The 27,878-nt window shown below is 51.4% G+C and overlaps 12 protein-coding genes across 12 annotated transcripts; 6 read left to right on the forward strand and 6 right to left on the reverse strand.

Annotated features, from left to right (window-relative positions):
* Positions 1-619: 619 nt before the first annotated feature.
* Positions 620-3,019, forward strand: MRS44_016606 (uncharacterized protein; the record flags this gene model as incomplete). The annotated part of the gene is made up of 5 exons (XM_065618092.1): positions 620-622; positions 682-879; positions 936-1,423; positions 1,472-1,782; positions 2,277-3,019. 5 exons carry the CDS (start codon positions 620-622, stop codon positions 3,017-3,019), a joined length of 1,743 nt encoding a protein of 580 aa, XP_065474164.1.
* Positions 3,020-4,067: 1,048 nt separating this feature from the next.
* Positions 4,068-4,868, forward strand: MRS44_016607 (uncharacterized protein; the record flags this gene model as incomplete). The annotated part of the gene is made up of 1 exon (XM_065618093.1): positions 4,068-4,868. One exon carries the CDS (start codon positions 4,068-4,070, stop codon positions 4,866-4,868), a length of 801 nt encoding a protein of 266 aa, XP_065474165.1.
* Positions 4,869-5,982: 1,114 nt separating this feature from the next.
* MRS44_016608 (uncharacterized protein) lies at positions 5,983-6,963 on the reverse strand (the record flags this gene model as incomplete). Its single annotated transcript, XM_046280123.2, has 1 exon — positions 5,983-6,963. The coding sequence occupies one exon, from the start codon at positions 6,961-6,963 to the stop codon at positions 5,983-5,985; it is 981 nt and encodes a 326-aa protein (XP_046130804.2).
* A 363-nt stretch (positions 6,964-7,326) lies between these two features.
* On the reverse strand, positions 7,327-8,604 carry MRS44_016609 (uncharacterized protein; the record flags this gene model as incomplete). The annotated part of the gene is made up of 1 exon (XM_046276675.2): positions 7,327-8,604. The coding sequence occupies one exon, from the start codon at positions 8,602-8,604 to the stop codon at positions 7,327-7,329; it is 1,278 nt and encodes a 425-aa protein (XP_046130803.2).
* Positions 8,605-9,626: 1,022 nt separating this feature from the next.
* On the forward strand, positions 9,627-11,585 carry MRS44_016610 (uncharacterized protein; the record flags this gene model as incomplete). The annotated part of the gene is made up of 1 exon (XM_046271056.2): positions 9,627-11,585. The coding sequence occupies one exon, from the start codon at positions 9,627-9,629 to the stop codon at positions 11,583-11,585; it is 1,959 nt and encodes a 652-aa protein (XP_046130802.2).
* A 447-nt stretch (positions 11,586-12,032) lies between these two features.
* Positions 12,033-12,848, forward strand: MRS44_016611 (uncharacterized protein; the record flags this gene model as incomplete). The annotated part of the gene is made up of 1 exon (XM_046270136.2): positions 12,033-12,848. One exon carries the CDS (start codon positions 12,033-12,035, stop codon positions 12,846-12,848), a length of 816 nt encoding a protein of 271 aa, XP_046130801.1.
* Positions 12,849-13,177: 329 nt separating this feature from the next.
* Positions 13,178-14,992, reverse strand: MRS44_016612 (uncharacterized protein; the record flags this gene model as incomplete). Its single annotated transcript, XM_046272826.2, has 7 exons — positions 13,178-13,182; positions 13,285-13,323; positions 13,675-14,049; positions 14,101-14,171; positions 14,225-14,342; positions 14,392-14,752; positions 14,804-14,992. 7 exons carry the CDS (start codon positions 14,990-14,992, stop codon positions 13,178-13,180), a joined length of 1,158 nt encoding a protein of 385 aa, XP_046130800.2.
* A 1,514-nt stretch (positions 14,993-16,506) lies between these two features.
* On the reverse strand, positions 16,507-17,635 carry MRS44_016613 (uncharacterized protein; the record flags this gene model as incomplete). The annotated part of the gene is made up of 2 exons (XM_065618094.1): positions 16,507-17,371; positions 17,451-17,635. 2 exons carry the CDS (start codon positions 17,633-17,635, stop codon positions 16,507-16,509), a joined length of 1,050 nt encoding a protein of 349 aa, XP_065474166.1.
* Positions 17,636-17,853: 218 nt separating this feature from the next.
* On the reverse strand, positions 17,854-19,385 carry MRS44_016614 (uncharacterized protein; the record flags this gene model as incomplete). The annotated part of the gene is made up of 2 exons (XM_065618095.1): positions 17,854-19,179; positions 19,233-19,385. 2 exons carry the CDS (start codon positions 19,383-19,385, stop codon positions 17,854-17,856), a joined length of 1,479 nt encoding a protein of 492 aa, XP_065474167.1.
* Positions 19,386-19,718: 333 nt separating this feature from the next.
* Positions 19,719-20,748, forward strand: MRS44_016615 (uncharacterized protein; the record flags this gene model as incomplete). Its single annotated transcript, XM_065618096.1, has 2 exons — positions 19,719-20,133; positions 20,237-20,748. The coding sequence occupies 2 exons, from the start codon at positions 19,719-19,721 to the stop codon at positions 20,746-20,748; spliced, it is 927 nt and encodes a 308-aa protein (XP_065474168.1).
* A 3,787-nt stretch (positions 20,749-24,535) lies between these two features.
* Positions 24,536-26,134, forward strand: MRS44_016616 (uncharacterized protein; the record flags this gene model as incomplete). Its single annotated transcript, XM_046272163.2, has 1 exon — positions 24,536-26,134. The coding sequence occupies one exon, from the start codon at positions 24,536-24,538 to the stop codon at positions 26,132-26,134; it is 1,599 nt and encodes a 532-aa protein (XP_046130796.2).
* Positions 26,135-26,252: 118 nt separating this feature from the next.
* On the reverse strand, positions 26,253-27,869 carry MRS44_016617 (uncharacterized protein; the record flags this gene model as incomplete). The annotated part of the gene is made up of 4 exons (XM_065618097.1): positions 26,253-27,150; positions 27,204-27,451; positions 27,500-27,688; positions 27,744-27,869. The coding sequence occupies 4 exons, from the start codon at positions 27,867-27,869 to the stop codon at positions 26,253-26,255; spliced, it is 1,461 nt and encodes a 486-aa protein (XP_065474169.1).
* Between the last annotated feature and the right edge of the window lie 9 nt (positions 27,870-27,878).

Raw genomic sequence — 27,878 nt, forward strand, 5'->3', positions numbered from 1 at the left:
GCCGCCGATGGGTTCAGAATTGGTCATCTGCAGCCATCTGCCATCTTAATAAACGTGTTGCCCCAGGGGGAAGTGCGTGGCAATGTGCGGCACAGCTCTCTCCACGACCAGGGGGTCGCCTGTGCCGTGTCCGAGACCAGACGTCGGATTAATCACTCCGCAAGCCTCTTTTACCGGGAATAAAGCATCGGATGCTTCAGAGTTGGGGGCTTGGCGGGGAAACCGGGGGCGCTCAACGGCCAAGCCACTCAGATGTCAAAGCCGACCATCTCGACTGTAGCAATTTCCCCCAACTCTAGCGCGCCAGTCGCGGATCCGGACGCTCGCTGATGATGCCTTTGCTATGTGTCACCGACTCGCGCGGACCCCTTGCCGATGCAGCACCCGTGCCCACCCATCCAACTGATGACTCGCTAACGTGATCCCTCGACAATCGTCTCTTACGTTCGGGGTACCCCGGAGAATGAAGGAACTCCACGGGGGAGGGGGCTGTTCAGTATAAGCTTGGGGGTGTGCCCCTCCTGCGGTTGCTTTTTTTTTCTGCTGGCAGGGTTTCCGACCATGTGAACCATCTTCTTGGCCGCAAACCAGCATTGGATCCGGCCGATCGCTATTAACCATGGTACAGCAAGGCGAGAACGTCAGCGAAGTCTACTATGAGCTGAGCTGGTCCATCCTCAGCACGATCGGCATTGCCAATGTCCTCTTTGGACTGATGGTCGCCGGTATAACGAGCTTCTCCCCGTTTCAATCGTTCCTATCGTCACTTCGGCCGCTGGTGCCATCGCCAACGGTCTCTGCTACTATGCCTACTATGATCTTTCGAACCCTATCAAGGGACAGGCAATAGCCTCTGCGATTGCGGATGTGCTATGGATGGTGAGACGTCCTGCGACGGATCTTAGATGTGAAAACTAACTGGCTGTACTTTGTAGGTCCAAGAAGCTGGACTTTCATTCTACAGTTACATCATCCTAAACCGAGTCCTTCGAAACCGACAATGGGTCATCTTTGCGTGTCTCTTCTGGATCATGATTGTCGCCATCATGGCCATCCGCGTAGTCATCGCTGCAGTTAGAGCACGACGCATCTTGAACCAGTCAACCGGAGAGCAAACCATCATCAACAACCTCCACATGGGATACTTTGTCCTGATCGCCCTCCTCGAATGTGTCAGCGCCTTCTTCCTCCTTCGAGTTTTCGGATCGGCCAAGTCGACATCGCTGAAGGCGGCTATCAAGGCTGGTCTGTTTCGCTATTTGATGAGAAGCACTGAGGTTCGGCTTGCGCTGCTGGCAGTGCTGGGTATTATGAGGGCTATCACGTACTCCTTCCAAACGGCTTCTCAGAGCGCGACAGATGTCGCGTCGCAGCTTGATCGATTCGCATACGCCATGGAGTGCATGTTCCCAGTCATGATGCTGTAAGTCAACTGTCCTTCAAAGAAAACGCACATACTCATCGGCTCTAGTATCGACATCCTCGCCTCCAAGGTTGTCTTCCACAATCAAGTCTACGGCTCCTCATCCCACAGCCGACCCATCCCAGGTTACCCACGTCGACCATTCACAGGCGGCAACGACCTAATCTTGACGACGAACCAAGGCGAACACATTGTTGAAGTGCAAGGCGGAGATACAAATCACGATCGGACGAGCTCGCAAGAACGCATCATCAGTCGCAGGGAAAATCGGAAACCGTCATCTGAAATTGATCTGGAAGAGATGGATCCCAAGCAGATCGGCATCAGCAAAACGGTGGCGTTTGAGGTGCATAATTCGAGTGCTAGCAATAGCATACGATGAGACGTGTTTAATATGAGGCTGGGTTTGTAATGCATAAACATAAAAGCAGTATTTAATGGTATTGGGTAACGGCCGGACATTTATATTCGTCATTCGTCTCAAGCCCGTTCTGTGAAGCTGCCACTGTTGTTGATGATTACACTTATATCGCAGGCGGTCCGGTGCATAGAGTGTTGTCGGGTTCTATCGACGAAAGACTATTTGTCTAGGTCCTCGCCAAGATAATTTTAGCCAAAGGAGAAAGAAACTTGGCTCTGGGAATAGCAATCGGTCTTGGTGTGCTCGAGTTTCATCGCTCAATATAGCGGCATCCAAACTTGAAACGGATCAGCGCACAGCCACGCTTGGCCTCGACAACATGGGCGATTGTTGGTTGTGATGGGCATCACGTGGAAGAAAGACCCAGAATGACGAAATTGAACCCAAAGGTCTTGTTTGAACTCTCTTCCTTCACATATGTACTTTGCGTAGGTCGGCCCTATACCAGTGAGCTATCACAATCGAAGACCATGGATACAGACTCGACGACAGGCGCCCTGGGGCCCTCTATCGATGACAGCTTGGGGCCGAATACCCTCATATTATCAGGCCAATCAATCTATTCCGAGAATGCGGCATCTATCCCCCTCTACCAGTTGAACAGGGAAGTAACCTCGACTTCCCAGAAAGGCTCGACCATCATGTTTGAACGTGTCGAGTATGATGGGCCTGGAGAAGCAGAGAGCATGGCGTCAACTCAGCAGAGAAACCAACATCTGTTTTTTCTCGTGCATCCAGTAAATGCTCGGTACAGAACAGACCTGCCTGCCTATTACATCACGTCTGCGTCGCCCGACATGGTTGGAAACGTCCAGCTCCAAGCCTCCAAGAGTCTTTTACAGAAAGTCGAGTTCAAAGCAACTTTGAGCGCCGGAAATACTTCGTCATCTGATAGACTGTTTGACCAGGATAGCCAAGAGACACTTTTCGAGGCCAAGTCGAAATGGAAGGGCGGCCAGTATGAGTGGGTCGACTGTGCAGGCAGGAAGATTGCCCACGAGGAAGGCAAAGGGCAGCACAAGTTGGTGATTTCAGTTCCAATTCCGCAGCAAACCAAAGATGCACTCGTTGCATTGTGGGCTTTGAAGATCTGGCATGATACTTTGGAGACCAGGGCGGCCAAGAGAGAAGGCAAGTTGAAATGCGCAATTCTGAATGATTCGATGAGAGGCTAACCAGAATGTTAGAACTTGAGAACTTGACGGGCCCGATAGACCCCTCTTCGTATCTAGACTTGAAATTGACGCGTAGAGCTGGGGCTCTTGCTGGGTTTGGGGGAGCTGCTTGATTCATCAGCTTGAGGATTGTGCCTCGTGGACTCAAAGTTGGGACCGAGGAGGAACTTTGATAGGTATTTTAGAAAGTCTGCTTGTGCTTCGAAATAACATGCTCAAATTCACTCTACTTAATGCAAATCATCACGGTCGAGAGTCTAAGAAAAGCTCTAGGTAGTTTGAGAATCCTCCCGGGGTGCTCATGAGTATTCCTCGACTGCTATGTGATTGGATCGGAGAACCGAGCCGCAACTTAAGGCTATTTACTAATCTTTTGTCCGGGCAGGGTCCCCCTCACGATATCCCTAAACTGAGGTCCTGGGACACCGTCCTTCTCAGATCTCAGCATACCTAGACTAAAGATGGGTAATTATTACTAGAGACTCTATCTTACTTTAGATTACTCTTCCTTACTTTAGGATTAATATGAGATTATAAGATGAAGAGTTAGGTCTTTTGTACGTTCTGTATCACCTGAAACTTGATGATTTAAATGCAGCAGGGTAACACACTCAAGATGTCTCCAACAACTCTTTGATGTGATACAGGAGCATTTGCTTCTTCAATATCCTTTATCACGGCACTAAACCAGACATTGTTTTGTTTTCCAGAAAGCTTTATGATTCTCTGCCCAATTCAGCACGACACCTGGGCACTGGAACTGAGCCACCTCTTCACACCCGGATGACCATAAAGATGAGGACCCTTACCTAAAGTGGCGAGTGCTTCCATTCCCTAGCCACATCGTCACGGGACTGGAGGTTATCTCTTGCCCTTTACTTTTCTGTTTCTCCCTTCCTCTTCTTTTTCTCTTCCACAAGATTACAGCCAACCGAGGTACGTGCTGCCTCTCCTTGCCTCGCGGCATCTCTGCCATCATCACCCCAACTCCTGGCCTTCGCCAAAATGTTGCCCTTTCTCTAGTCTCCTCCAAGCGCCCTTCCCACACATGCACTTTCGCCCAATTTTCCAAGGCTGGCATCGTCGCGTGACTGGCTTTCCCGTGGCCTTGAACCTGAGACGCTGCACAATTGATTTCCCACCCGCCGCCATCTTACATCTGCATCTCCCTTGGGGTCAGACTAACTATGGTCAATGTAGTCCTGCCAATCAACCCCCGACCATCTTCCGTCAACGCCGTAACAATGACCATCCATTTCAACGGTCCACTTCCCGAGGGGACAACAGTCCGCCACTCGAGAGGGGAACACACATCCGCTTCGGGATGGGAGGTGTCCGCCTCAACATCATGGGAGGTGACATTCACATCACAGGAATGGGAGGTGGACGACGAGGCTCTGGCGGTCGCAACCGGGGGCAGGGGGCAAGTTCAAGCTTGAGCAGATGTTTTCTCGATGGGCTAATTCCATGTCAGACCAACCGCCAGCGCCGTCAGAGGCGACATGAGACCGAACGGGCTCCTCACCGTACTGTGAATGAGCTTGAGCACCCAAGCCAGCCGAGCCCATCGGCGAGAACCGCCAAGCCGACTCCGACTCCGAAGAACACCAAGAACCCAGCCGAGAAGGCCAACACTTCGAACCCCCCCATGGATGCTGCCAAGCCAAGCCTGTCGGTGAAGAACACTGAGGGAAGCCGGGCTGCGAAGAATACTTGGGGGGACCTGACGGGGACGGCCGATTATGAGGCTTCGCCAAGGACTGGGAAGGCCACCGACATCGGTTCTTTCGCGAAGACGGTCGAGACAAGCCAGCATGCGCAAAATACCAACACAGTTTCACCCAAATGAACTCAGTTTCGTGGGGGGTAGGTTGGCAACCAGGTCATTGGGATTCAACTCGTGTGTTGGTATGTCTCTTCAGCCCATCTCCTTTTTTTTTTTCCCCCAGGAACTCACCCTAACATCAGTAGTTCATTCACTTTCGAGCTTCCCTGACGGTCCGGGCTAGATACTCATCTACACCTCCATGCTCACTCACCATGAGCTTCAGGCCGCTTTGACGCCCGACCCCAACCCCTATTCGAGACTGGTCGTGGGAGTAATCGGGTGTGTGGACTTCGTTACCATTTGCGATCGAGTAGAACATGAAAAGGGATGTACTTTATTTGTTATCTTTCCCAGGGAGGGTGACCGAGGTAGATACATGGGAAATACGAGAGACAACCGGGCAATCACATTCATTTTCCTTTCGGACACTATTTCCATGACCCCCCAAAGCTGCTTTGCCATCACTGATTGGTGCAGCAACCATTGGATGCTTTGAGAAACCTAAATGGCCATAATCCGTTGGCATATGAAGGATGCTGGGTACAATAGAGGAGAGACTCGGGAGGGACTCGGAAGCATGTTGCTTGCCAGGAGCAGACTGTCTGACTCAGATGTCAGGGGCAGATGACTTGACTTTGTGAAACGCTCCATTCAACCCCAGTATCTCATCTGCTTCAATATCTGGTGTCTCTGTCCCTGCTAGAGATCTCTCCCCTGGATGCACTTCGCCTTGCTCCCGAGTCCAGGTGGAAGCCTGGTGTATCCCAGGTTCACGTGATGCCCCTCTGAGGTTTACCTAAGGAACCTGCGACTTCCCCTTATATACCACAATAACTGAGCTTCTTTCACCAACAAACGGGCGAGGCGCTACGGCTCAGTGGCGAATGTCCCCAGATCTCTACTGGCGAGGATGCAGGACCCTGAGTTTGAATCAGCCCGCCCGAGGCCGCGGTTCAAACCCGTGTTGATGTTGTTTTTTTTTTCTTCTTTTTCTTGATACTTGCCTACACTTGAACAATTTAATCTACTTTCGAAGAGATCTTTTTTCCCTACTTCGATTGCTATCCAGTGACCGGTGATATTCAAAAGAGCGTCATTTATGGCAGCCAGAGGTTCAATATCTATCCGTTTCGAATCAGTCAACCTCCAGGAGCTGCAACATCTCGTGCAATCTCTCCGCCACATACGCAGGGTTATCCGCTTGAATGAAATGACCCGCCCCTGGCACCTGGAAGGGTCCTTTGCTCCTCTCGGGGATCGTGAGCTTGGCCAATCCTTGATTGTAGTGATGCCAGTATGTATTCATGTACGTCTGAATAACAGCGACAGGAATCCCCAGGTCCATTTCCGTGCGCTCCGCGAAAAACTCAAAGTCATGGCCCAGCACTGTGATGTTGGGAGCATTCTCTCCAGCCTTATAGAGAGGAGGTGAGTCGGCGCGCGGTAAAAGTTGAAACAGGTTTCGTCGACTCAAACCCTCCTGGCTTCCAACGTCGGGATGGAACCTCTGCCGTATCTTTTCTCTGGCATCTCGCAGACTTGCAGCGGTCACGCCTGGAGGCAGGACTGGATCGAAAGACTCGGCGTCCGGATCAGGGAAAATGGAGACAAAGTCCGTGTCGGTCAAGGTACTGTCGAGAAAGAGAATACCTGACACGGTGCCGGGATATTCGCGAGCATAGAGACGAATGAGGGAACATCCGACAGAATTTCCGACGAAAAGAATGCGCAAGGTGTCGGGTTCCCCGACATTCATCTTGTCCTTTGCGATCTGGGTGATGAGTTGTCGCATATCATGAACCGCACTCATGCAATCGTGGGCATGACTCGGGTCTGCTGCGCCTGCATCGGCGGGATCCCGGTCGACAGATTGTCCTTGTCCAAAACGATCGTAGGTTAGAAGCGCAGGAAGGTTCTGCGGAGCGTGTTCTCTCAGCTGAGCAATCGTCTGCGCCCATCCCGCCTGTGGTAATCCGAGGCCATTGACAAAGACGACGAGAGTCGGCTTGGGAACTGTCGATGTTGTAGTTGGACTAAAGCTGTAGCATAGCCGAGCAGTTGGCTTGGTTTCCAGACGGATGAAGTCGTACGTAGTATTAGAAGGCGTGCCACTCATTTTGAATGGATGTTTGATGACGAATCCAAGTTTTGGCTGTGCTGACGAAAGTGAGGTTGATGGTGATGGCGCTGACATCACATGACCAAAGACAAAGATCGGCACAACGGAGCACTGCCAAAGTACTCAATGAGGCATTCTTCTTTACTTGGGTACTCGGGAGCAGGATTGAGTGGCAGGAAGGTGTGCACTGGCGCGTATTGTTGTCTTTGAACATCCTTCAGGCTGTTAAATCGGTGTATGTATTCCTCGATTCTGGGTATCATTATTTTCGGTTCAACTCCAGCAAGTGCTAACAAGCAGCCCTCAACTATCTAAGCCCGCCTAGAACTTTTAGAAAGACCGCAGCAAGGTAGAGTCCTCCTAAGTTTGCATCGTGGTCTCTTCCATGGAGCCATCATCTTCGTATACCGGGGGACTAGGGAACAGCTCCTGGTAGAACGGTAAACACTCATCCACCGGAACATTTGACACCCTTGCAAAGTCGCTTAAAACGACTCGGTGCTGAGAACGCAGTATCCTCGCCACTCCTGTCCGTATGGATAGGTCAGGTCTTCCCTTGGGGAAATACTCCTTGACAAGCATCAGCTCGACAACCAGCGCGTGAGTTACTTCCACCTCGTCTCCGTGGCCTGTGTCGTGTGCGTAGTTGGTTGCACGACCCTTTGTCTTTTTCAAGAAAAAGGCAAACTCCATGTCAAGGGTCCCAAGCATGTCATCTGAGTTCCATCCGCTGTAGATACCATCTTCTCCCAAGACGGTCACCTTACTGCGCTTCTGAACCTTGCCACCCTCGGGTCCCTCGATCTCGTTTGCGTGACGATCACAGGCTAGTGCAATCGTCTTGACGGTTTCCTCCAACCTCCAAGAGCCCTTCCACAGTCTCCAGATCTGAACATTTTCTCCATTTGCAGGATAACTCGTGAGGCCGTCCATTGTCAGCCGCACATTGTGGGTGCTATTGGGGTCGATGACGGAGCCAAAGTGACAACCAATCTCTATTCCAGCTGCCTGAAAGATGCGCCTGGAGTATAGTGTTGAATTAGGGACTAATAGCGAGCGTGCCACATTGAGACTGCGTTTGAGTGTCAGAATCCTGGGGGTCCCGCTCGATTGGCCCTTTTGTCGAACACAGGCCTCTGCTTCAAACTCGTATGAGACAGATGCAATACACGTATCCAAAGAAGGCGGCAGGTCGTCGGGGACTCGATAAGAGAAGGGATACTCGTACTTTCCGCGCTGTAGAATGGCGGTTGGCGTGATGAAGGAACAGTGCTTCAATTCGGTTATTTGGTTCTTGCAGTGCCTGCACCCTCTCTTGAAGGGTTTCTTCTGGATGATGTAGAGGCGCAGGGTTGCGTGGAGCCTCTCTACCTCAACGACATAATGCGCGTCGAGAACCAACCTCCCTTTGATGAGAGAACTATTGCGGTTCTCAGGATCGTTGAGGATGACTGTGGGGGGCGTGTCAATCTGACAGCTGAGCGAGACGAGAGGGGTTTTCGGATCTTGGTGTTTTTTGGACAAGGGAGACTTGATCAATGCCGAAAGACCACTCATTTGAAAGAGGCCTGTGGGAGATCTTGAAGGGTCGGTTGGTTGGGGAGTGGCGCTCGGGCGAGAGACAAGTACAACAGACATGTTCTCAAGGTGATGGCGAATAAGTATCTCGTGCAGGTCCAAGTATGGTTTTTTGACTCGATTGAATCGGGCAAGACAGGGAATAGAAGGATAAGAAACAAGAAAAAGGTGACGATGCAGCTCCGTATAAAAAGAATTCGTCCATTGCGGTCAAGTCAATACTCAACACGACCGGGTTAACCTGCCAGGAAAGGCACCTCAAACAGATGCCCCATTGGATCTCAATGTCTCCACGCAAGATTTATTCTTGGCTAGCCGAGGATCACACAACATGCAGACGACGACGGTTGGTGAGCTGATCAGAGACCCTGGCTGAGAGTGGCGGTCTAACCCCTTGGGGACAAAATAACCGGTGCTTCACCTCACGGGCAGCCTGGGTCAGGAGATGATATATTGGGGTCTCCGCACTTTCTGGAGAATTAAGATGCGCAAGTGTTAAGACCTGTTTGATGTAATGCTTAAATGCTGTTATGCATTGTCATGAGGCAGAGTCACGATGCCCAACGATGGACGGTGAGTAGGCGAATGTCCGCTCACCCATGGCATGATGTTGACTGTGAGAATTCAATGTAACAAGTCAAAACGCTCGGTACGTCATTGCAACCCTCAGATTTACCTGTCAATAATGAGGCCCGCCACCGATGGATTTTGGCGCTTTCTCAGGTTCTTTCTCTTCTCTCTAGCCTCTCTCCGCATTCACAGGAGCTGACTATTCCAGTGGATTACCAATACACACTCTCTCGATGATGACAAAACGAGGCTCTATTACCAACTCCTCAAGATGGCGGTGACGTTCTCGAATTCCCCAGTGTCGATTGAAGAGCATGGAGCTGTCGTGGTGGCTTGCCAGAATAGGTCTAGTGGGGTCCCGCTACACACGCTTTCCCCAAAATGGCTCGTGACAGCGAGATGATATGACGATGGCTCGGATTGAGAAGCCAGACAAGGCATTCCACAACGTCCAACCTCGATCGTTCCTATTTGAATCTCCTATTCCCGCTCCATATGCCAACCCCTGAGCGATGCCTGCCGAGTCGCGTCCAGATACCAACTCGAGTCAGGGACGGAAGAGCCGCACAAAGAGCTTCTCGGGATGCTGGACGTGTCGCGCCAAGCACGTCAAGTGCGACGAGGCGAGACCGACATGTAATCGTTGCCAGCGATCGGGTATCGAGTGCGAGGGATATGAAGTTAGGCTTTCGTGGACATCAGTGAGGAACCCATCGACGTTCCGTCCCAGGACCTCGTCGAAGCGGAAAGCGGCGCAGAGGGCTACCAACAGGCTGCTGCAGACAAGACCGTTGGATGTTGTTGAAGAGACAGAATCTCCTCAGGACTCATCTGCTGCAGATCCGGAAGAGACCGCGCCACCCGAGGAACCATTGTCCGGAGAATCCGCAAGCCAGGATCTACAACCAGAGTCTATCTCGCCTCCTGAATCTACCCAATATCCGCGACCACATGTTCAACAAGAGCCATTTAACGGCGGGCTAAACTCCCGCATCTTTCACTCATACGAGCTACTAGGCCAGGGACTAGCTACAAGAGTATCATATGTTCCCATCCAGCAGGAGCATGAACAGCATCAGCCTATCCCAGACCAACCTAGAAGCTGGGAGCAGAGTTCCAGTACACAAGACAATGTCAACACGTCGAACGGTCTCGCGCCTGCCAGCATCGGCGATATTAGTACTGGCAATCTGGTCATTACGGGTATCTCTCAACCTGCATCTCCTTCGCCAGCCCAGAGTCACGAGCAGTATCAACACGAGGGATCAGACACCCATCCAACACGTCATCTGGATACTCTGCACAATCCCGGCCTTGAGTGTGAGCTGTTGGAGCATTGGACCTTGCGTCTCTGCGATTCTCTAAACCCTGTTCCCGGAATTCATAACCCCATGCGAACCGCCATGATGCCCATCGCCCTTGAAGGATCTCGGACAGACTCGAAAAAGGCGACCGGCGCAACCGCCTTGTTTCATCTCATCTGCTCAGCATCTGCGTTTCATCTGGCGCCAAAACGACCAACTCCCGAGTCCAGAAGAGCTCTTGAGAATGTGGCACTAGAGCATCACAATATTGGCATCACTCACCTCGCCCAGAACATCCGCTCCGATGATCGAAACCAGTGTGTACCCCTCCTGGCATCCGTCGTCATGTGCATCATGAACGAAGCCATCACGTTACCCACACAGTTCTGGCGCCTTCACTTTCGCGGAGCCGTCGAGTGGGTGAACCACATTGAGCCACAGGTCTGGCGGCAGAGCGAAGCAGCCTCGGCTGTGTACCAAATGTTTATAGGGATGGCGACTCTTGTCCAGGCGCAGCTGCTGTTTGACGGCCACCAGACATCCTTTTGGCATTTTGCGTATGATCCAAGATCTCAGCCCGAACCGTATGCGCTCAACCTCGCCATAGGCCTTCCCCAACCAATACTCCAGGGGATCCACACAATGAACACCATCCAGATGCGTAGGAAGTCATTGAACGGACAGGCGCCATCTCGTCAGACTCTGGACCGGCTTGAGCTCGAGCTATATCTCTCGGTACCCGCCAAGCCGGATGCATCGACCAGCAGGGAATACGGCGACTTGATCTACCATCACGGCTGCACATTTTACTATGCGGCCTTGCTCTACATGAAACGTACTCTGAAGGACACCCCCGTAGCTGACGTGCAGCCGCTCATCAAGCAGTCGCTGAACCATCTCGAGGCGATGCAGACGAGCACCACCGAACGCTTCTCACCCATGATCTGGCCCGTGGCCATCATCGCATTCGAGATCCTCGACGTCGGGATGCAACACCGCATGCTAAAATGCCTCGACTTCTTCCTTGATAGGTCAGACCTGGCCATCTGGGCACAAATCAGGCATCTGGTGAGGGATCTATGGGCGCTGCGCAAGGGTCCGTCGGTCAACCTCAAATGGCACGAGACCCTACTCGGGTCCATGAGTGACAGCTTCATGCTGCTGTGAGCACGGCTATAACTGCCGAACTGCAGAACAGCCCTAGTTTTCTCGTCAATTTTCTCCCCGTTACCAAGCGAGCTTATCTCTTGGTGGGGGCCTCTGCTCGATCTCACCCATCTACGATCTCAACTTGCTTCTTCCTCCCCACCATTACTCAAGTTTTATGCACGTTTGGGCTCCTATGGGTCGTGATTCGAACCTCTGACGATTAGCAGATCCAGCACGTTGCAGGAAAAGCCGCGCTGAATTGCCAGAAGAGGCTTGGTGGGTAAGCTCGCCTTTGACGCGCCTCGATGGGGCAATGGACCCCGAAATCTGCACCAAGCGGTAAGAGCGGTTCAAGGCGAAGTTCGGATGGATTTTTCGCTGGTTATCTCTGGGAATTGATAAATATCCCTAATCTACAGTTGGTGTTCCATGGTTCTGCCAACCTAATTGCATCCTCTCTTCACCATGTCGAGCCAAGTCACGCTCCATTGCGTCCGCCACGCCCAGGGCTATCACAACCTTGGAGCTGAATTCTTCAACTTGAGGGACCCCGCTCTGACGCCTCTTGGCGAAGAACAGTGCGCTAAGCTCCGACACGATCAGTTCCGGGATCAATCCAAGATACGGCTTGTCGCATCGTCTCCTCTGGTCCGAGCCATCCACACAGCATGTCTCGTCTTTCAGCCCACCCTTGAGACGCAAATTCTCCTCGCTATTCCGGAGGCTCAGGAGATTTTTGACTATGGAAGCGATACCGGGAAGGAGCCGGAGTTTCTGAAGGAGACAACTGATAAGCATGGATGGCCTGTGGATCTCAGCCTGGTTGGTCGTGGTTGGAACAACAAAGATCTCGACGGACCAAACAGCCCCGTCAGCCCTGCCTGCGCTGCTCGTGCCCGCACAGTTCGAAGGATACTCCGAGAAAAAGCCAAAGAGCTAAGCAAAGACACGGACGAAGAGATTCATATCGCCCTCGTAGCCCACGGAAGCTTCATGCACTACCTGACCAACGAGTGGGAGAACAGCACCCGCGGCTGCGGCACAGCGTGGAGGAACTGTGAGGCGAGGGCTTACAATTTCAAGGATCTTGAGGATGACGGAGCTTGGCTTGTTGAGACTGCTGAAAGTAGGGAGAGGAGAGGTGTTGAAGGACCTCCTGCATCATTGGAGAGACAGAAGGAGTTGTATGAGGAGACTATGGATGGGTGGGTTGGGCAGGGTTTGCCGGATTTGCGATCTGTTGCTACTGCTTCGGCCAAGGAGCCTCAGTCGAAGCTGTGATGGGCATGAGCTATGTGCTGCCTGTTGACAGACCTGCAGAGACTGCTAAACGCTGTTGGGGTGATTTAAGAGTAAAAAGAAGGCTACATAGTTTGACTAACAGGGTTGGCTTTATGGACAACCTATCATTAGATATAGAATGCGTTGACGGATTTTTGATAGACTGACTTGGGAATGCTTGGCCTACCCCAGAGGGCCAAAAGAAATAGTGAAGAGATAGAGATTAGAAAAAGGTCCTCATTGTCCTCCCACTCCCCCAATAACGTGTCAAATGAAGTTGGATGGCTACACTACCTGGGCAAGCAAGAGTAACAGGTCATAGGAACGCCTTAACCTAGAGCAGTGATAGGTTTACGATATCCTCAAGCGGCGAGACAAAGTATTATGAACCTTGCACATGGAGAATAGCACAATTTCCATATCCAGTTATGCTTACCTATGCTCATCTTGTCCCTACCCAACACCTTCCTCAACTCTGGATAACACCAGCATCAAGCTAGTACGGCAGACACCTCAATCTATACCCGTATCTCATCTCACATTCAACGTTCTGGGGATGCTCAACCCTCATGTTATTTACTGTTAATCAAATTTATACCGGCTAATACAAATGAATACTCTACATAACGTCATTTCTATGCGGACATGTGGCCATAATTATACAAACCAACCAAAAACAAAAAAACAAACGCAATGCAAACCGCTCATTTTCTCCGCGGTGGTGGTGATAACCCCTGTTGCTCCTGATCTACCGCCAACCCAATACTCGAATGAGACCTCCTCTCATGCCCGTACTCCATACTTCTTACACTCTCGCTTCCCCTACCTAATGGCCAATTGTCGGACTGTGGTGATGTTGGTGACGTGACGTTGGCTACTGGTGTGATTTCAGGTGCTGGGTTCTTGTCCCAGAATTGGAAGCCTCCCGTTTCTTGCTCTTCGGGTATGTCTCTCAGCTCTACCCGCTCGGGGTTTCCGGCGGCTCGTTCTTCGGCTAGGGGTAGGGGGGCTGAGATGTGCTTTGTACTGCGGGACTGTGTCCAGCCGGTGCTTTTTCCGCCATCTGCTGTTGAGTCGAGCCTTCTTGATGTGAGGGATGTGTGAATGTCACGGAGGATTGGTCGGAGGATGGGGATGCATTGGACGATGATTGTTCCGGCAACCTCGGATGAGTACCAGATCTGGGACATTCCGTTGCGCCCTGTGAGGAACTGTTAGTGAGAGTCGATGACAGGAGTTTAACATCACTTACACATATAATGCGAGTCACGGTCGTTCCCTTGATCCTTCCATCCAACGCGGATAGCCGCAACAATCGCGACACTATCAGATCGTAAGATAACCATCAAAGACGCGTGAATGGTTTTGATACTCACATCATTCCCAGACTCATAGTGAGACAGAGTCCAACCTTTTCCGCCCTCCGCATTTCTAATGATCGTGTGATTAACCAAGGAAAAGAAGCAAAGACAAAGTCCATAATGATGTTGTAAACTGGCAGCAGATCAGCAACGATGTCTCCCTTGAGGAGCAGGTGACTCACCATTTCCTCCCTCTTTGAAACTATCCCGAAACTTCCACCCAATGCAAAAGTCGAGCCGGTACCAGTTCTGATAGCTGTCCTTGTCGCACACCTTGGCCCACTGAAAGAGGACCTTCAAGATCATCCAGATGTTCATGGTGACGATGCAGAACCAGAGTATTCCTTGTTGCCACCGGTTGCTCATTCGAAGCAGCGTCACGCCAAAGGCCGTCTTTGTCCATGCTTGGCCAATCAGGTTGCCGCATGATGAGATGTTGATGAGGATGTGCATGCGGTCGTCCCATTGCTGCTTGGAGTTTTCGAGGACGTAGCCGTTTCCGAATTGGTAGACGATGAGGGAGTCGGTTGCGAGGAGGACGGCCTTGTGATTTGTTAGTTGTGTTGGTGCAGGGGGATTTAATGAGACACTCACCCATGAAACAATGAGGATGTAGTCGTCATACCACATGCCATGTCGTCGAGTTATCTTTACCCATAACCTCAAAGCCAAGAAGGCTGTTGCACCGAGGAATAAACACCAAAGACCAGCGTTGAGCTCTGGATATGGATCGATGAAGCCATGGACAGGCTCGTCGTCGTCGTCGCGAGGCGTTAGGCTCATGGCTTTTTGCTACATTCTCGGCCGGCCGCGGGTCTCTCTGTAGGAAGGCGGCGCAGGGGAAGAAGTAAAAAAAGGGAAGTGAGACAAACAAGAGTAGAAGAAGGACGGGAAAAACAGACCAAACCCCGCGGAAAGCATGGGTTCACTTCCTTTCTTACGTCCTTTTTTACCGGTAACGGTATAACTTGGGCGTGCTATGTGCAAGGGGTCCCCCCTTGTTCATCGGGTGTCGCGTTCAATCGATGGAGGGGGGGTGAGAGTCTCCATCAAAGTTTCAAGAATAAGCCTGGAACCCACTCGTCGTCGCCTGAGAAGTATTAGTAATTCTTCAGTTCGAAACGGGGAGAGCGATAACTGACGTAACGGATCAATACGATAGACGAGGGAAAAAAGAAACATGGCTCAACTGCCGTATCAAGCTGAAACGAAAAACGATGCCTCTAGGAACCCGACGACACAGTTAGAGTTTAGGTGAGGCCGTGTTCCCGCAGACGATGAACCTGACACGAAGCCCTACGTAGGCGTGGTTTCAAGCCTCTCCACCCCGGGGAGACCCAGCCAGCTTCCAGGAAGAGATTGCTGCCCGCGCTTCGCTAGAGTTTCGTGAAACGATAAAGTCTGGCGGTTCCTGCAGGAGTACCCCTGTCGCGGGAGCTAGCCTGACGCTTCCTATACGTGGCATAACGCTCCCCGGATTGATGGCCCTCCCCCTTGAGCTTGGACCTTGCTTTTTCGAGGCACACTGACTGTGGTATCCGTGCAGCCATGTGGTTACTTTTAGCAGTCAGACTCAAGGAATGTGGCCAGTGGCGGCCTCTCGGTGACTGAACAGAAAACAAGGTCTTTCGTCCGTCGTTGGTTTCAGTGGCTTATTTCTGTGCCCGGACTCTACGCCGGCTCCGGACCCTCGATTTGGGATTCAAGTCCGATTCTGCAGCCATCGAGACTTTCTTTTTAAACTCTCGTCGTGTCCGAGGCCCCCGGGCCGCAGATAGATTACACATGTGAAGATTCTTTCAGCTCCGATTGATTAATACGCCTGGTAAGATCGCGGGTTGAGCCGTATGCAGTGCTGTTTATTTGAGAAATTCCCGTGTCCGAGCTCATGCTCTCCTGAGTAAAATAGACAAATCTCCCGATGATCTGTCTTTTCGAAATGTGATCGTCCTCCAGGAAAATGGTAGAAACACTTAATCTTGCAGCAAACAGTCTCTATAACAACCTTGCCGCCCAACAAGATCCAACAACCAACATACTGGGTTCGGTTCACTCTGGGTACCGCAAAATGCGTGCAGATTCGCATCATGTCATGCAGCTGGCTATGGAGTCTCGGTGAAACGCGCGACATGGTCATGTCATCTTTCCCTGCATGGTCGGCGGGGCCGTGTCGACCCATATCCATTCCAAGGAAGACTCTGGCGGCAGTTGAAGGGGGAATAGTTTCAACGTAATGAGGAGATGCAAACAAAAAAACATCTGCCTTGGGATAATTCGTGAGTTATTTGTTGGATATCCTAGCGTGTCTTGTCCTTTGTGCGGGCTACCACCACGACGGCTCTCACAACTCTCGTCCTATCAAACCAGTTGAACAACCGCCCGGCGAGTTTGAAACCACCCAGAGACACTCCGTATTCTGCGAGTAACTCATCCTGTCGATCCATAAACTTGACCAGCCCCGAAAAGACATCATCGGTAATCTCCTTGATTGTTATAAGGTTGCGGTCATATCCGCACTCGACCAGCTGATCTCGGTATTCATTCTCTGTCAGAAATGTCTTGAGGGGGCATCCCATCACCTTGCCAATGAGACGAGCTTTGAGGATGTTCATGGCAGAAGCTGATTCGTTGATGAGGAGATCAAAAGCCATGAATTGTGCATCGAGCTCTCTGGCTGTGTGTTCAAATACGGGCTTCCTCGATGGGGAGAAGTGGTATAAACAATCAAGAGCGAGCAGCCATCGTTCGTTGAACCTCTCATCAGCCAACGAGTAAACAGCGTCTGCCACTGGAGGAGTCCAAGTCTCGGGCTTTGCAGCGTTTGCACAAAACAGTTTGAAAGATTCAGCAGTAACTACTCCTGCATCGTTTCCAGCGTTGGCTATCTCGCGGTAGATTTTGCGGCGCGATGTCTGAACCTGGGCTTCGTTGAGGGTGAGGCCCACGTAGCGAAAGTCATCCCAGTTCTGTGACTGGGCGAGTCGTGCGAGTTCCCATGTTTGATCGCCGCAGCCAAAGCCCAGATCTAGGATGGCGAGAGATCCACGTGATCCGGTTGCGAGGATTTCCTCGTCTAGGAGTCCAGCGGCGCCGATGACTTGCTTGAGCAAGGCTGCAGAGGACTCGTGGAAGTCCTTGATAGGTTCGCCGGAGGGGGTTTTCCTGGAACATGTCAACCTACCGTTGTCCATATGGAAGCGGATACCACGGAGGTAAGCTTCTAGGGTTTCGGTAGTCTTACCAGTATCCAACGTTCATCCACATGGACGGTGGGGGAGATCTGATGTTGAGCTTCCAGTGCCCCAGACCGTAAATGTCGCTCTTGTGCAGAATGGTAGTGCCAATGAGCCCTGCAACTACTATCGTAAAGACAATGCCCCAGAAGAATCCGGTGGCAAAGCCACTCTGTGTCGAAGATGAGTCCATCTTGAAGTATCTCGCCAACGGCCTCAAGCTCCTTCAATGTTGCGAAAGCTGGCGTTGTGATGGCTTCGTTTAACTGGCCTGATGTTGGAGGGACCCACATGTTGATGGCTGACTAAGAATTGTGCATATGCACACATTGAATTATGCTCGTATCGTATCTATCTATGCTTAAACGAATGCTTCTCTCATAAACTCATGGCTCAATCAATCAATGTTCATTATTCCTCCCACGGAATCGCGACCCCAAAATCTGACGCAATCCTCATTGCTGACACGACGCATCCCTCTAGAAGGACCATGCCGTCCCAGCACCAGGCCCCCGCCAACCAGACGTTGTCCTGCCCGTTGACCCAAGCAGCCGCCGTGTCATCCTCCTTCTTGGCGGACCTCGAATCCCCTACGAGCTGCTGCACCAGGGCCTGGCCCTCGGTGCTCCGCAGTGTCCTTGTGAATCTCGCTCGGCGAAGGGTGGTGGCTTTCAATTCTTGGTCTTCTTGCAAGGGGCATGTGCTGACGACGACTCGGCTTGGCATCGTGTGCAGGGCCTCGGTCCGGGCGCTATCTGACTTAGGGAATAGCGTCCTCAGCGTGATGGTCTCAGATGGCGACGTGTCGGCGAGGTGATGCATGCAGGAGCTGACACTCTTGTCGCTGTCCTCGACTACGCACATATTTGCTCCGGTTTGGGGCTTCAGGACGGAACTCTCGACGCGGCGTGTAGGGAGTCTTTCGAGTGTCGGTCGCAGCGGCTTGAAGATTGCCCCAGCAACATCCGGCGACACAGCAAGGACCACACGATCGAAAACCTGTTCCTCGATGAGCGATGACCCGTCGACTGTCGATTGCCAGCGAACGACCACCGATTCCCCGTCCGAACCAGGCACAGCTTCGATCACTCTACTGTTTAGATTCACATCCTCCACGTCCTTGGTCAACCTTGCCTGCACCTGCGAGACGCCTCCGCAAACCGTGTAGTGATGCTGCCCGTGGGAGCGCTTCTTGTAATTGACAATGTCGCTCGCAGGAAACGCAAGGAGCTCGTCGTGAGAGCAGGTCGACACACCGCTCAGCAGTGGTAGCAGGTAATGCGATGTGTATCGTCGGGGCAATCGTATTCTCTCGAGGTAATCGGCCAGCGACTCGCTGTATCCTGATGCCGTCGCGTGTCCCTCCAGCGGGGAAACAAGGAAGCACGCCAGCGTGAACCAGAATTGACAGACAATCAGGTACAGGATCTCGATGATGTGGGCCAGCACACTGCGATTTCCTGGCCACGGGGGTGGCATCTGGTGCAGGTTCGACGCGTGCACAAAATAGCTCTCGTCGGGTCGGTTCGTTCCATCGCTGTTTGTCGGGAATGCCTTTGCAAAGACAAAAAGGAAGCGGGTCGGGTGCAAGGGGATTCGAAGATGGTGATACATGCGCAGTAGGTGATCGTAGTAGCCACCAGCGTTTGCGCGCATGGGCAAGTCGATGCGCTCTGTCAATTCGGTTTCTTCATTCTTGACGGTGACGGATGCCGAATCGAAAGAAAGGCGGTCGGCCTGCGGGAGTTAGTCTTGTCGCGACGCTTCTGTTTGTTGAGATGTCTCCCCACCTGCTCAAACAACGTCACCGAATACCGTTCTTGTTCATCACTGCGCAAGAGATATGCCGTCGTCAGTCCAGCGAGCCCCGTGCCAATAACGGCAACCCTCTTCTGTCCGACGAGGTCATGTCCCTTGGACGACACCTTCTGTGGTTGTTCCATTGAGCATGAGCAATTGAGTTTGCGCCATCATCAGCCGCCGCAACTGAAGTTTAGACTTTGACCCTTTCCCTCCCCCTGCCGCTTTTTAGCTTCTTTTTTCCTTCCTTTTTTTCCCACAACCATTTTTTCCCCCTGATTAATTGGTCAGTTCTCATTGGGAAGGGACCGTTGTGAGACCGGCGCAATTATTATGCTACGCCGATGGCCGGTGCAACCATGGCCCCGAGCCGAGGCATGTTGCGGGTCGGTCAGCGTGTGTCTCAACAATGCCAAGTTTTTTGCACATGAATTCGTATCGCAACTCAACAACTGTCGATTTGGTGGCTTGATACCATGGTTGACGTTTCCAATGCCCGTCCAATTGGCATATTGGTCGGATATCTCCTGACCTGCGCCGCCTTGACTGCTCGCTGTCTACACCTTCTTTGGCGCCGTTCAAAGGTTTCACCTCGCCAAGATGCATCTCACCGCCGTAATGCGATACTCGTCTTCAGTGCCCTAGCGGCCGTCAGCCTTGCGACCACCTGGTATCATATGTTTTGCTTCTTTCAGTGGTCTTATCAACAATGGGCTCTGTCTGCTCCAGCTGGTTTTGATGCCGACAAGCTTCACCTGGGGGAATGGCTTCGTGATACGACTCTTTTCAAGCAAGCTTGGGTGTCGACCCTCGAGAGGCCGCCGAGAGCTTGGTGGTCACTGCAGATTTTCGGGTTCTGCGCCATCTGGAGTATCATGCTTGCAGCTCAGTGTAAGTGAACCAGGGTTTCAATTGTGATGGGTGCTGACACGGTTGTGGGTGGTTGTAGCCAAGAAGGGGAGAATTCCGCATCTCTGGATCTTCATGCTTCTAGGCCAGATTGTAGCCATCTCCTTTGCTGCGAACCTGTCCTTTCTTGCCTTTACCGTCTTTGACGAAGGGAGCCCATCAGGGTCCAAGAAGAGTGCAAACAAATCCAAGCCCGAGTCACGAACAGGACAAGGTTCCTGGCTGCCCCTTTCGTGGCTGGCCATTCTTGCAATCAACCTTGGCTGTGCTGTCGCCATTCCAAGCAACCTCGACCATCCTCAGTTCATGTTTCTGCTGCTGGCCCCTCATGTACTCGCCTTTGTGCCGCTGCTGATGAACTGCGTGTTCGCTACACCTGCCCCTTCGCTATTATCGAAACAGCCGCCCCTGGTTGCCCAGGCTGCAACCATGGCGATCTTGCTTGCTACAGCCGTCACGGGTCTTATGAGAGAAGGCAGAAGTTGGGAGGATGTCAAGATTGCATTGTATGAGCATCCGGCCGTGAGCAGTGTAGGGTGGGACGTCATCTGCTGCTGGACGAGTTTTACCGCCTGGCATATCCTAGGCCGAGCATGAGCTTGAATAGTCTGGGATGCTGGCCGAATCAAAGACCACAAGGCCAGGAAGGAAGATCTATTCACAGTCCAGCCTCAATTCTCGCATTCATACTCGGTAACTCGCCATGTGAATATTATAATGTAGTCGGCATGGATGATTCTCGACTTCTAAAATGTGAAGAACCAACTGACCTTAGTGTGTCTCGCTTCAAAGCTTGTTTATATCTTGTAATTATCGAATAGAGGTAACTTCTCTCCCCTGTTGAGTGACTACTCAGAGGGCTATCCTACATTTACATCGGCCAGAGTTTGGCTCCAACGTTCTCAAGAAGCTGGCCCCTTGTCCTTTTCCTTCTCTTCCTTTACTGCCCGTTCCACGGCGTTGAGAAAGCAGCTTTGACATATCTTGAGGCTCTTGGTCGCGGGATTCAGCTTACAAGTGGTGCATTTACCCCCCTTCATAATTGGCTTTTTAACGTGATTGTTCGCCCGTACTCGCCCCTTTTCCCTGCACACTAGACAATAGAACCCTACAGCGATATCGACATCTTTATTGCACGATACGCACTTGCCCTCTTCCCTCCTCTTGGCGTTTATCATGTTGCGGCTGGCAACGTCGCGTAACCTGCAGCTGTCGCAGTTTACACTGCCTTCGAAGGGGATCATGGCGGGACAATGCACACACTTTTTACATTTGGGCGCCTCTTGTTTGTGCGCTTCCTCTTCCTTTTGACTAGGCTCGGAGGGCAAGGGTTTCCTTTGTCTTGAGGAGCTCATGATCGATGACTTGGTAGCGTTGTAAGCGTACGGCTTGATTTATTTGCATGTGGGCAATACTCGTGCTTTATCTAGCCACCGGTGCTGCATTTATGCGCAGATCGTTCATGAAACACGGTCTTAATCAGAGGCTTTCCACCATGGCTACAGGCCATGGCATTGGATACCCAGTCACAGTGTTTAACAAATAATCGCACTCAGTTTCAATGCTGCGAAATACCACTCGTGATGCTATGTAAAGCTCCATGCATTCTATCGTCATTTTGGGGGATGCCAGCTTTGCCGCTGCTTAGGCGTGACTCATTCCAGTCTGACTGGTGATTCTAGACCAATGAAATTTGGTAAAAAGATGGATGGTTCGACCGAGTAGACACTGTTACGAACCCGATGACACTTCCAAGAGAAACCATCAGCCACAGTGATGAAGAACACAGTTGCCGGCATGACAACCCTGAGTATAAACAGGGTACACATCTACTATGCTGGAGCCTATACTGGAACAAACCAAGCTCAAATATCTTATTGTTCTACGTCCTCCCCGAGTTGTGATTCAAGTAAAGAGTATCAAAGGTTATCAGCAGCGTCTTCTCCACAGGCATTCCCAACCCCTGACAAGCTATTACATTCACCTGTGTGAACGTGAGCGAAGCAATAGTTAGAGCACATAGATTTCAAGAAAAATGGCTTCATTACACCTAGGTGTTATTTACTGGAAACAAGTATCGTTTCCCCGTTTGGGGACTATTAGAACCCCATTGCTTTTCGCCAAGGCTCGCGAGGCTGGTTGAGCCTACATCTCCTCAAGGATCGGACGTCTTCTTCGCTTTCTCTTCCTTCTTGTTCATTATTTGCACCTTCTCGTAGTCTTTGCACGTCTGGCATACACCGGTGTCATCATACGCAAGCTGCATTTTGCAAGTACTGCAAAGGACCCCATGTTGGCGCTTTGCTTCCGCCCAGCTCGCCTGGCATCTGAGAAGGCAGGCTTGGCACTTGGCCAATCCAGGAGCAGGTTTGTTTGCTGCGCAGGTGGTGCACATACCCTCGTTCTTCAACTTCTGGTATCTCCCTTTGTTCCACTCATTATGTTTTACCTTGCAGCTGTCGCATAATCTGGTGCCGAGAGGGGTCCTATTGGAACAGTCGAAACACTTTCTAGTACCTGAAACGAGGTCTATAGTTGGGTCGAGTTCTGGATTTCTTCTATGCGCCTCTATGGCCTTTTGGCTGGGCTCAGAGGGCAAAGGGGTTCTGCTATAGAAGGAACTCATAATCGAGGGCTTAGTAAGCTGTTAGGACTGTGGGTTGACTTGTTCGAACGAGGGCCAAATTTGGCTCCTGCTACTACCCTATTTATATCGAGGCTCCCTTTTGAATTTACTCTTATTCAAGGACCTTTCTCCCAGGCATACAGTGTATCACCTGTAACAAGCCTGCTGTTAGCACGGTCTTCTGGCTCAGTTATCCCATCAGGAGCCGGGCTTCAACTGTATCAAAAAGCACAATGAACTGTTCTAGGTACTTCCAGAGATTTGTTTCAAGTCGAAAAGTATCAACGGTCTTCAGTGCCGTCTTCCATTCAGCCGTCCCTAGCCCTAGACGATACGTTGCCTTCGCCTGTTCCTGAGTATTGGCAAATTTGAATGCCGCCATATGTCAAGGATCCTGTTATTTTTCATTGTCTGGCGACTTCATTTGGGGGTGTCACCAAGTTCACAAAAGTGAGTGTTGGTAAGGAGGCAATAATTAAACTATGCACGTTTTAGAAGACATGGCTTGCTTATATCCCGGTATTATTTGACATAAATAAGCAATTTTCCTTCCTTATTTAAGGACTATTCGAAAAGCTAACGTTATCACCCTTTCACCAAGGCTTGCTAGACTGGCAGGAGTTTGGGCCTCCTCGAGAAGCGGACCCCTACTTCTGTTCCCATTCCTTCGCACGGTCTTTGCAATCCGGGCATTTATCAGTCTTCTCGAAGTCGTACGGGGGCAGTACCCTTTTGCAACTGCTGCAAAGACCCACGAGGCGGTTTACTTCCCTCTCCAGGTGTTTGAGTTTGCAGGCTAGGCACCTGATAGATCCTGGGGCAGCCCTGTTCGGGCAGTCGACACAGATGCCCTTATTCTTCTTTTTCTGGTATCTGTCCTTGGACTTCTCAGCCTTCCCCCCGCCCCGCAGCATTCGCATATCTTGACGTCGAGAGGGACCCTGTTTGGACAGCGATCACACTTCTTGCTTGGGTCGGATTCCTCCATCTCGTAACGACTTCCCTGCGCCTCTTTGGCTGTCTTACTAGGCTCAGTTGCCAAAGGGGTTCTATTATTTCAGGAAGTCGATCGGGGACTTAGCGACCCTTTAAGAATGTGGCTTGCTTTATTTGAATGATAGCCCAATTCGTCACCTGCTGGTACCCTATTTATATCGAGGCTCCACGTTTGATTGAGACTTAATCAGGGACTTTTCCTCTCCCTTCGACATAGTATCACCTAGAAAGAAAAAAAATACTCTGCTGCTGATACACGACCGCTTTCCGTCTCGAGCCTGCAAAATATCACTTTTGGCTATTATAGATCTCAACACAGGCCTATCGCTGCTTTAACATGAGCCACCCAAGAGTCTTGATGGTGATCCTTGTCAGTGGTCCCAGTGGACGACGGAGTCAAGGAGGCGGCATACAAGGGTCGGCTGAGCAGACGCAGGATGTGCACCCTTACAGCGGCAAGAAGAAACAACATGATGGCCATATTGACTAAAAGTCCTTAATTATTGGTTCCACGTGATTTCTGGATGTCTTTGTGTGTTCGTTTGAGCATGACCCTACATACCTACTGGGCAACGAAGTGAACGGGCATGGATTTACCCGAGCCCGAGCAAGGGTCAAAGCCTGCATGAATGCCAAGCCATTCAAGGTGCCCTTCAAATCTTACAACGCCAACAACACCAACAACAACAACCCGCCCTTATCCGCTTCACCTTCATCGGCCCGCCCTCAAAGATTCGCAGCCTGGCCATTATCATACTAGTCATGAATCAAAATTCTTTAGGCGGCCCGCTGCTTCCGCCCGAAATATGGGACAGCATTTGCGCCCTGCTGCTTAAACCAAGCTTGTCTCGCCTGAGGCTCGTTTCTTCTGGATTTGACCATATTGCCCTACCCTGGGTCTATCGAAACCTGCGTCTTGAGGGCTTTGGCAATTCTGCCGAGCGCTTCGTCAAGATCGCCAAGTCCCCCAAGCTTCGCGACCTAGTCCGAGAACTCACGGTGGACACCTCGGTTGGCCCCGAGTTCACATACAACTCCAACTGGGGGTATCCATTCCCTACCTCTTTCATGGATGCTCTGCCATATGTACGTTGTTTCGGCTACCTCACAGCCCTCCACCTCCGATTCAACGAGTATTGCGGCGAGGATGCTCGGAGAGGAGTGAGCATCGAGGAGACGTGGGACTTTCGATACGGTGTCCTCGATACCGTGTGTCACTGCGTTGCAGGCATGTGGACTCCCGATAAACAGATCGAAATTGACAAAAAGAGCGAGCACCAGTGGTGTGACTACAGCCGCAAGCACGCTGATCCTGAGGATGATCTTGGCGTCCCGTTTGATCAGGTCATACAGCTTAAGGAGCTAACAGTCACAAACCTGGCCGATTTTCACGACACTGATCTGGTTGCCTCGGGAGCCTTGAAGAAGGCCATGTCCCTACCAAGCCTAATCGACCTTAAGCTGCTCATCGCCACAGAGATGGATGAAAGCATGAATGAGAGCAGCGTCTATTATGAAGAAAAGTACGAGTTTTTCGACCATCTTTCCCAAACGTGGCTAGCCCCCAGTATCGGCGACCGCTTGCGAGTTCTGTCGCTGTACTATAATGAATACTGGGGCTGGCTCCCAAAGATGGACTTTCGCAGCATGAATTTCCCGCAACTGAAAGTGTTTGCGCTCGGGCACTACATCTTCAGTCACGACTGGCAGATTGACTGGATTGCCTCCATCGGGCAGAAGAACGAAAGCGGTGGCTTGGAAGAGCTGTATCTTGACGACTGTCCCATCCTATTTCAAGCTCTCCAGGCAAGTCCACTGGATGCAAGCGACCCCGGATATCCTGCTCTCAGCACCGTACTCGACGAGGCGGATTCTGAGATGCACGAATACCCGATGAGATGGCATCATGTGCTTACCCGGTGGGCTACGTCTCTGAAGGCGCTGAGGGTTTTCCGCATGGGCCATGGAGAATGGCACCAAGCGCCAGAAGATACATTCAAGTCTGTCCTTAAAGATTTTCGGGACGTTGACGAAGATGTGCTGCGTTACCGCCTGTCCCAGAACGCGCACAGGAGCTTTGACTGTCCTGGACCGCTAGTCAGTGACTACGGCGTCGAAGATCCTTTCCAGGTGTGGGAATCAGGTAAGTATGTGAACGGGACCGGCATCGACGGGCGTGGGCCATACAAGTTGCAGTATATCGAGTACGATGTCCATGTCACTAGTACACCTTGGCAAGAGACATTCTGGTCTCATCTTTTTGATGAAGAGGGTTACGAGCCAGAGGAGGGGACGTGGGTTAAGGACCTTGCTGCGTTTGAGGCGTTCTGTTCGACAGTCAATGCCCGAACTGCGAGATAGGGAGGAGAGTAGTCACTTGATCACTCACCAGGATAGCTCTCGTGATGCATAGCCAGAAACCAGTTCTCGCGAGTGGCGTAATCCTTCAATTCTCATGTATTCCAAGATCCGATGCTATCTAGTCTTCCTTGTACACATCGTACTTGTACTTTGTCCCTGGGTGATCATCTCGCAGTCCAGCTTGACCCTGACCGTATACGCTCTCACGCAACGTATGACCAGCCTCATCACTGCTGGGTGCCTCTGGATACAATCCTCGACGTCGAAGCTCAGGAATGAGCAGTTCAACAACCTCTTCAAACGTCCCAGGAGTCGTGACGTATCCCACGTTGAACCCATCCAAGTCTCCCTCTCGGATCCATCGTTCCATCTCGTCTGCAACGGTCTGTGGGCTGCCGACTGAGACAGGGCCCAGGCCGCCAATGGCAGCTCTTTCAGCAATAACTCGCGGCGTCCACTTTGGAACCTTTTCGCTTGTTGCTGTGAAGGCATCAAGAAGACTCTGCACCCTGTGAGGCTCCTCCGAGTCGGCGGCGGTAAGTTCTTTGTCAACAGGGACCTTGGAGAGGTCGATGCCCGTCCATCCACTGACTAGCACAAGGCCACCAATGGTCGACGCGTACTTCTTCACCTCTTCAAACTTTTGCTGGGCCTCCTCATCGGTACGTCCGATGATTGGAGTAAACGTCGCAAAGAACTTGAGTGATTGAGGGTCCCTGCCCAAATCGGCAGCCTGCTTGCGAATTGCCTGGACCTTGGGCCTCAAGATTGCGGGTGAATGAGACGAGACAAAGATGCCCTCTGCGTGTGATGCGGCAAAGGTTGAGCCGGCTGATGACGTACCAGCCTGAAACAAGAATGGAGTCCTCTGGGGTGAGGGGTCGACAATGTGCCGTGTGTCAATGTCATAGAACTTTCCGTGATGGTGAATTGTGCGGATCTTGTCAGGATCAGCATAGCTGTCAAGTTCTGGGTTGGGGGAGATGGCATCGTCCGCCCAAGAGCCTTCCCACAGCCTATCACTGTTAAAATCTTTTCCTCGTAGAAGGGATCATATGGTCACGCTCACTTGTACAAGACGCGGAGATACTCATCAGCTTGTGCGTATCTTTCGTCGTGTGGGATGGGGCTCTCTAAACCGATGGCCTTGAAAGCAGCCTTCTTCCAGGAAGTCACAATGTTCCAGCCAATGCGACCTTTGGTGAAGTGATCCAGAGTAGAGAATCTCTTGGCCAACAAGAATGGTGGCTCAAAAGACGTAGAAGCAGTGATGGCAAAGGAGAGGTTCTTGGTCACAGCCGCCATGGCAGTGATTGGCTACGAGGGAGTTAGTAGGTGCTTTTCCGTCTCTTTTAGGAAACTCACTATAGTTGGATCCGTCATCGGCCATTGAGCAGCACGGCGGATACAGTTATCCAGGCTTCCTTCGTATGTGTCATATCCACCGTAGGTGTCTGCAAGGAACAGGGCGTTGACGCCGCCCTTATCTAAAAGCTTGGCTAGGTCGATCCAGTATTGCAGATCTCGCTTTGTTGCAGACTTGTCCACAGGGTTCTGGGTTTCTTTAGCAAATCACTCAAGTAACTGAGTCAATGGACCGAGAACTTACCTTCCATTGGCCTGGAGACAGATGCCCAACGGTGGACATGTCAAAAGCATTGATCAGGATTTGCTTCTTCTTCTCATCCTTGCCACGGATAGGGATAGAAGTTTCTGGTGTTGACGTGGATGCCATTTTCAATCG

This window comes from Fusarium solani, assembly GCF_023522795.1.
Source record: "Fusarium solani strain SB1 chromosome Unknown bctg00000012, whole genome shotgun sequence".
NCBI lineage: Eukaryota > Fungi > Ascomycota > Sordariomycetes > Hypocreales > Nectriaceae > Fusarium > Fusarium solani.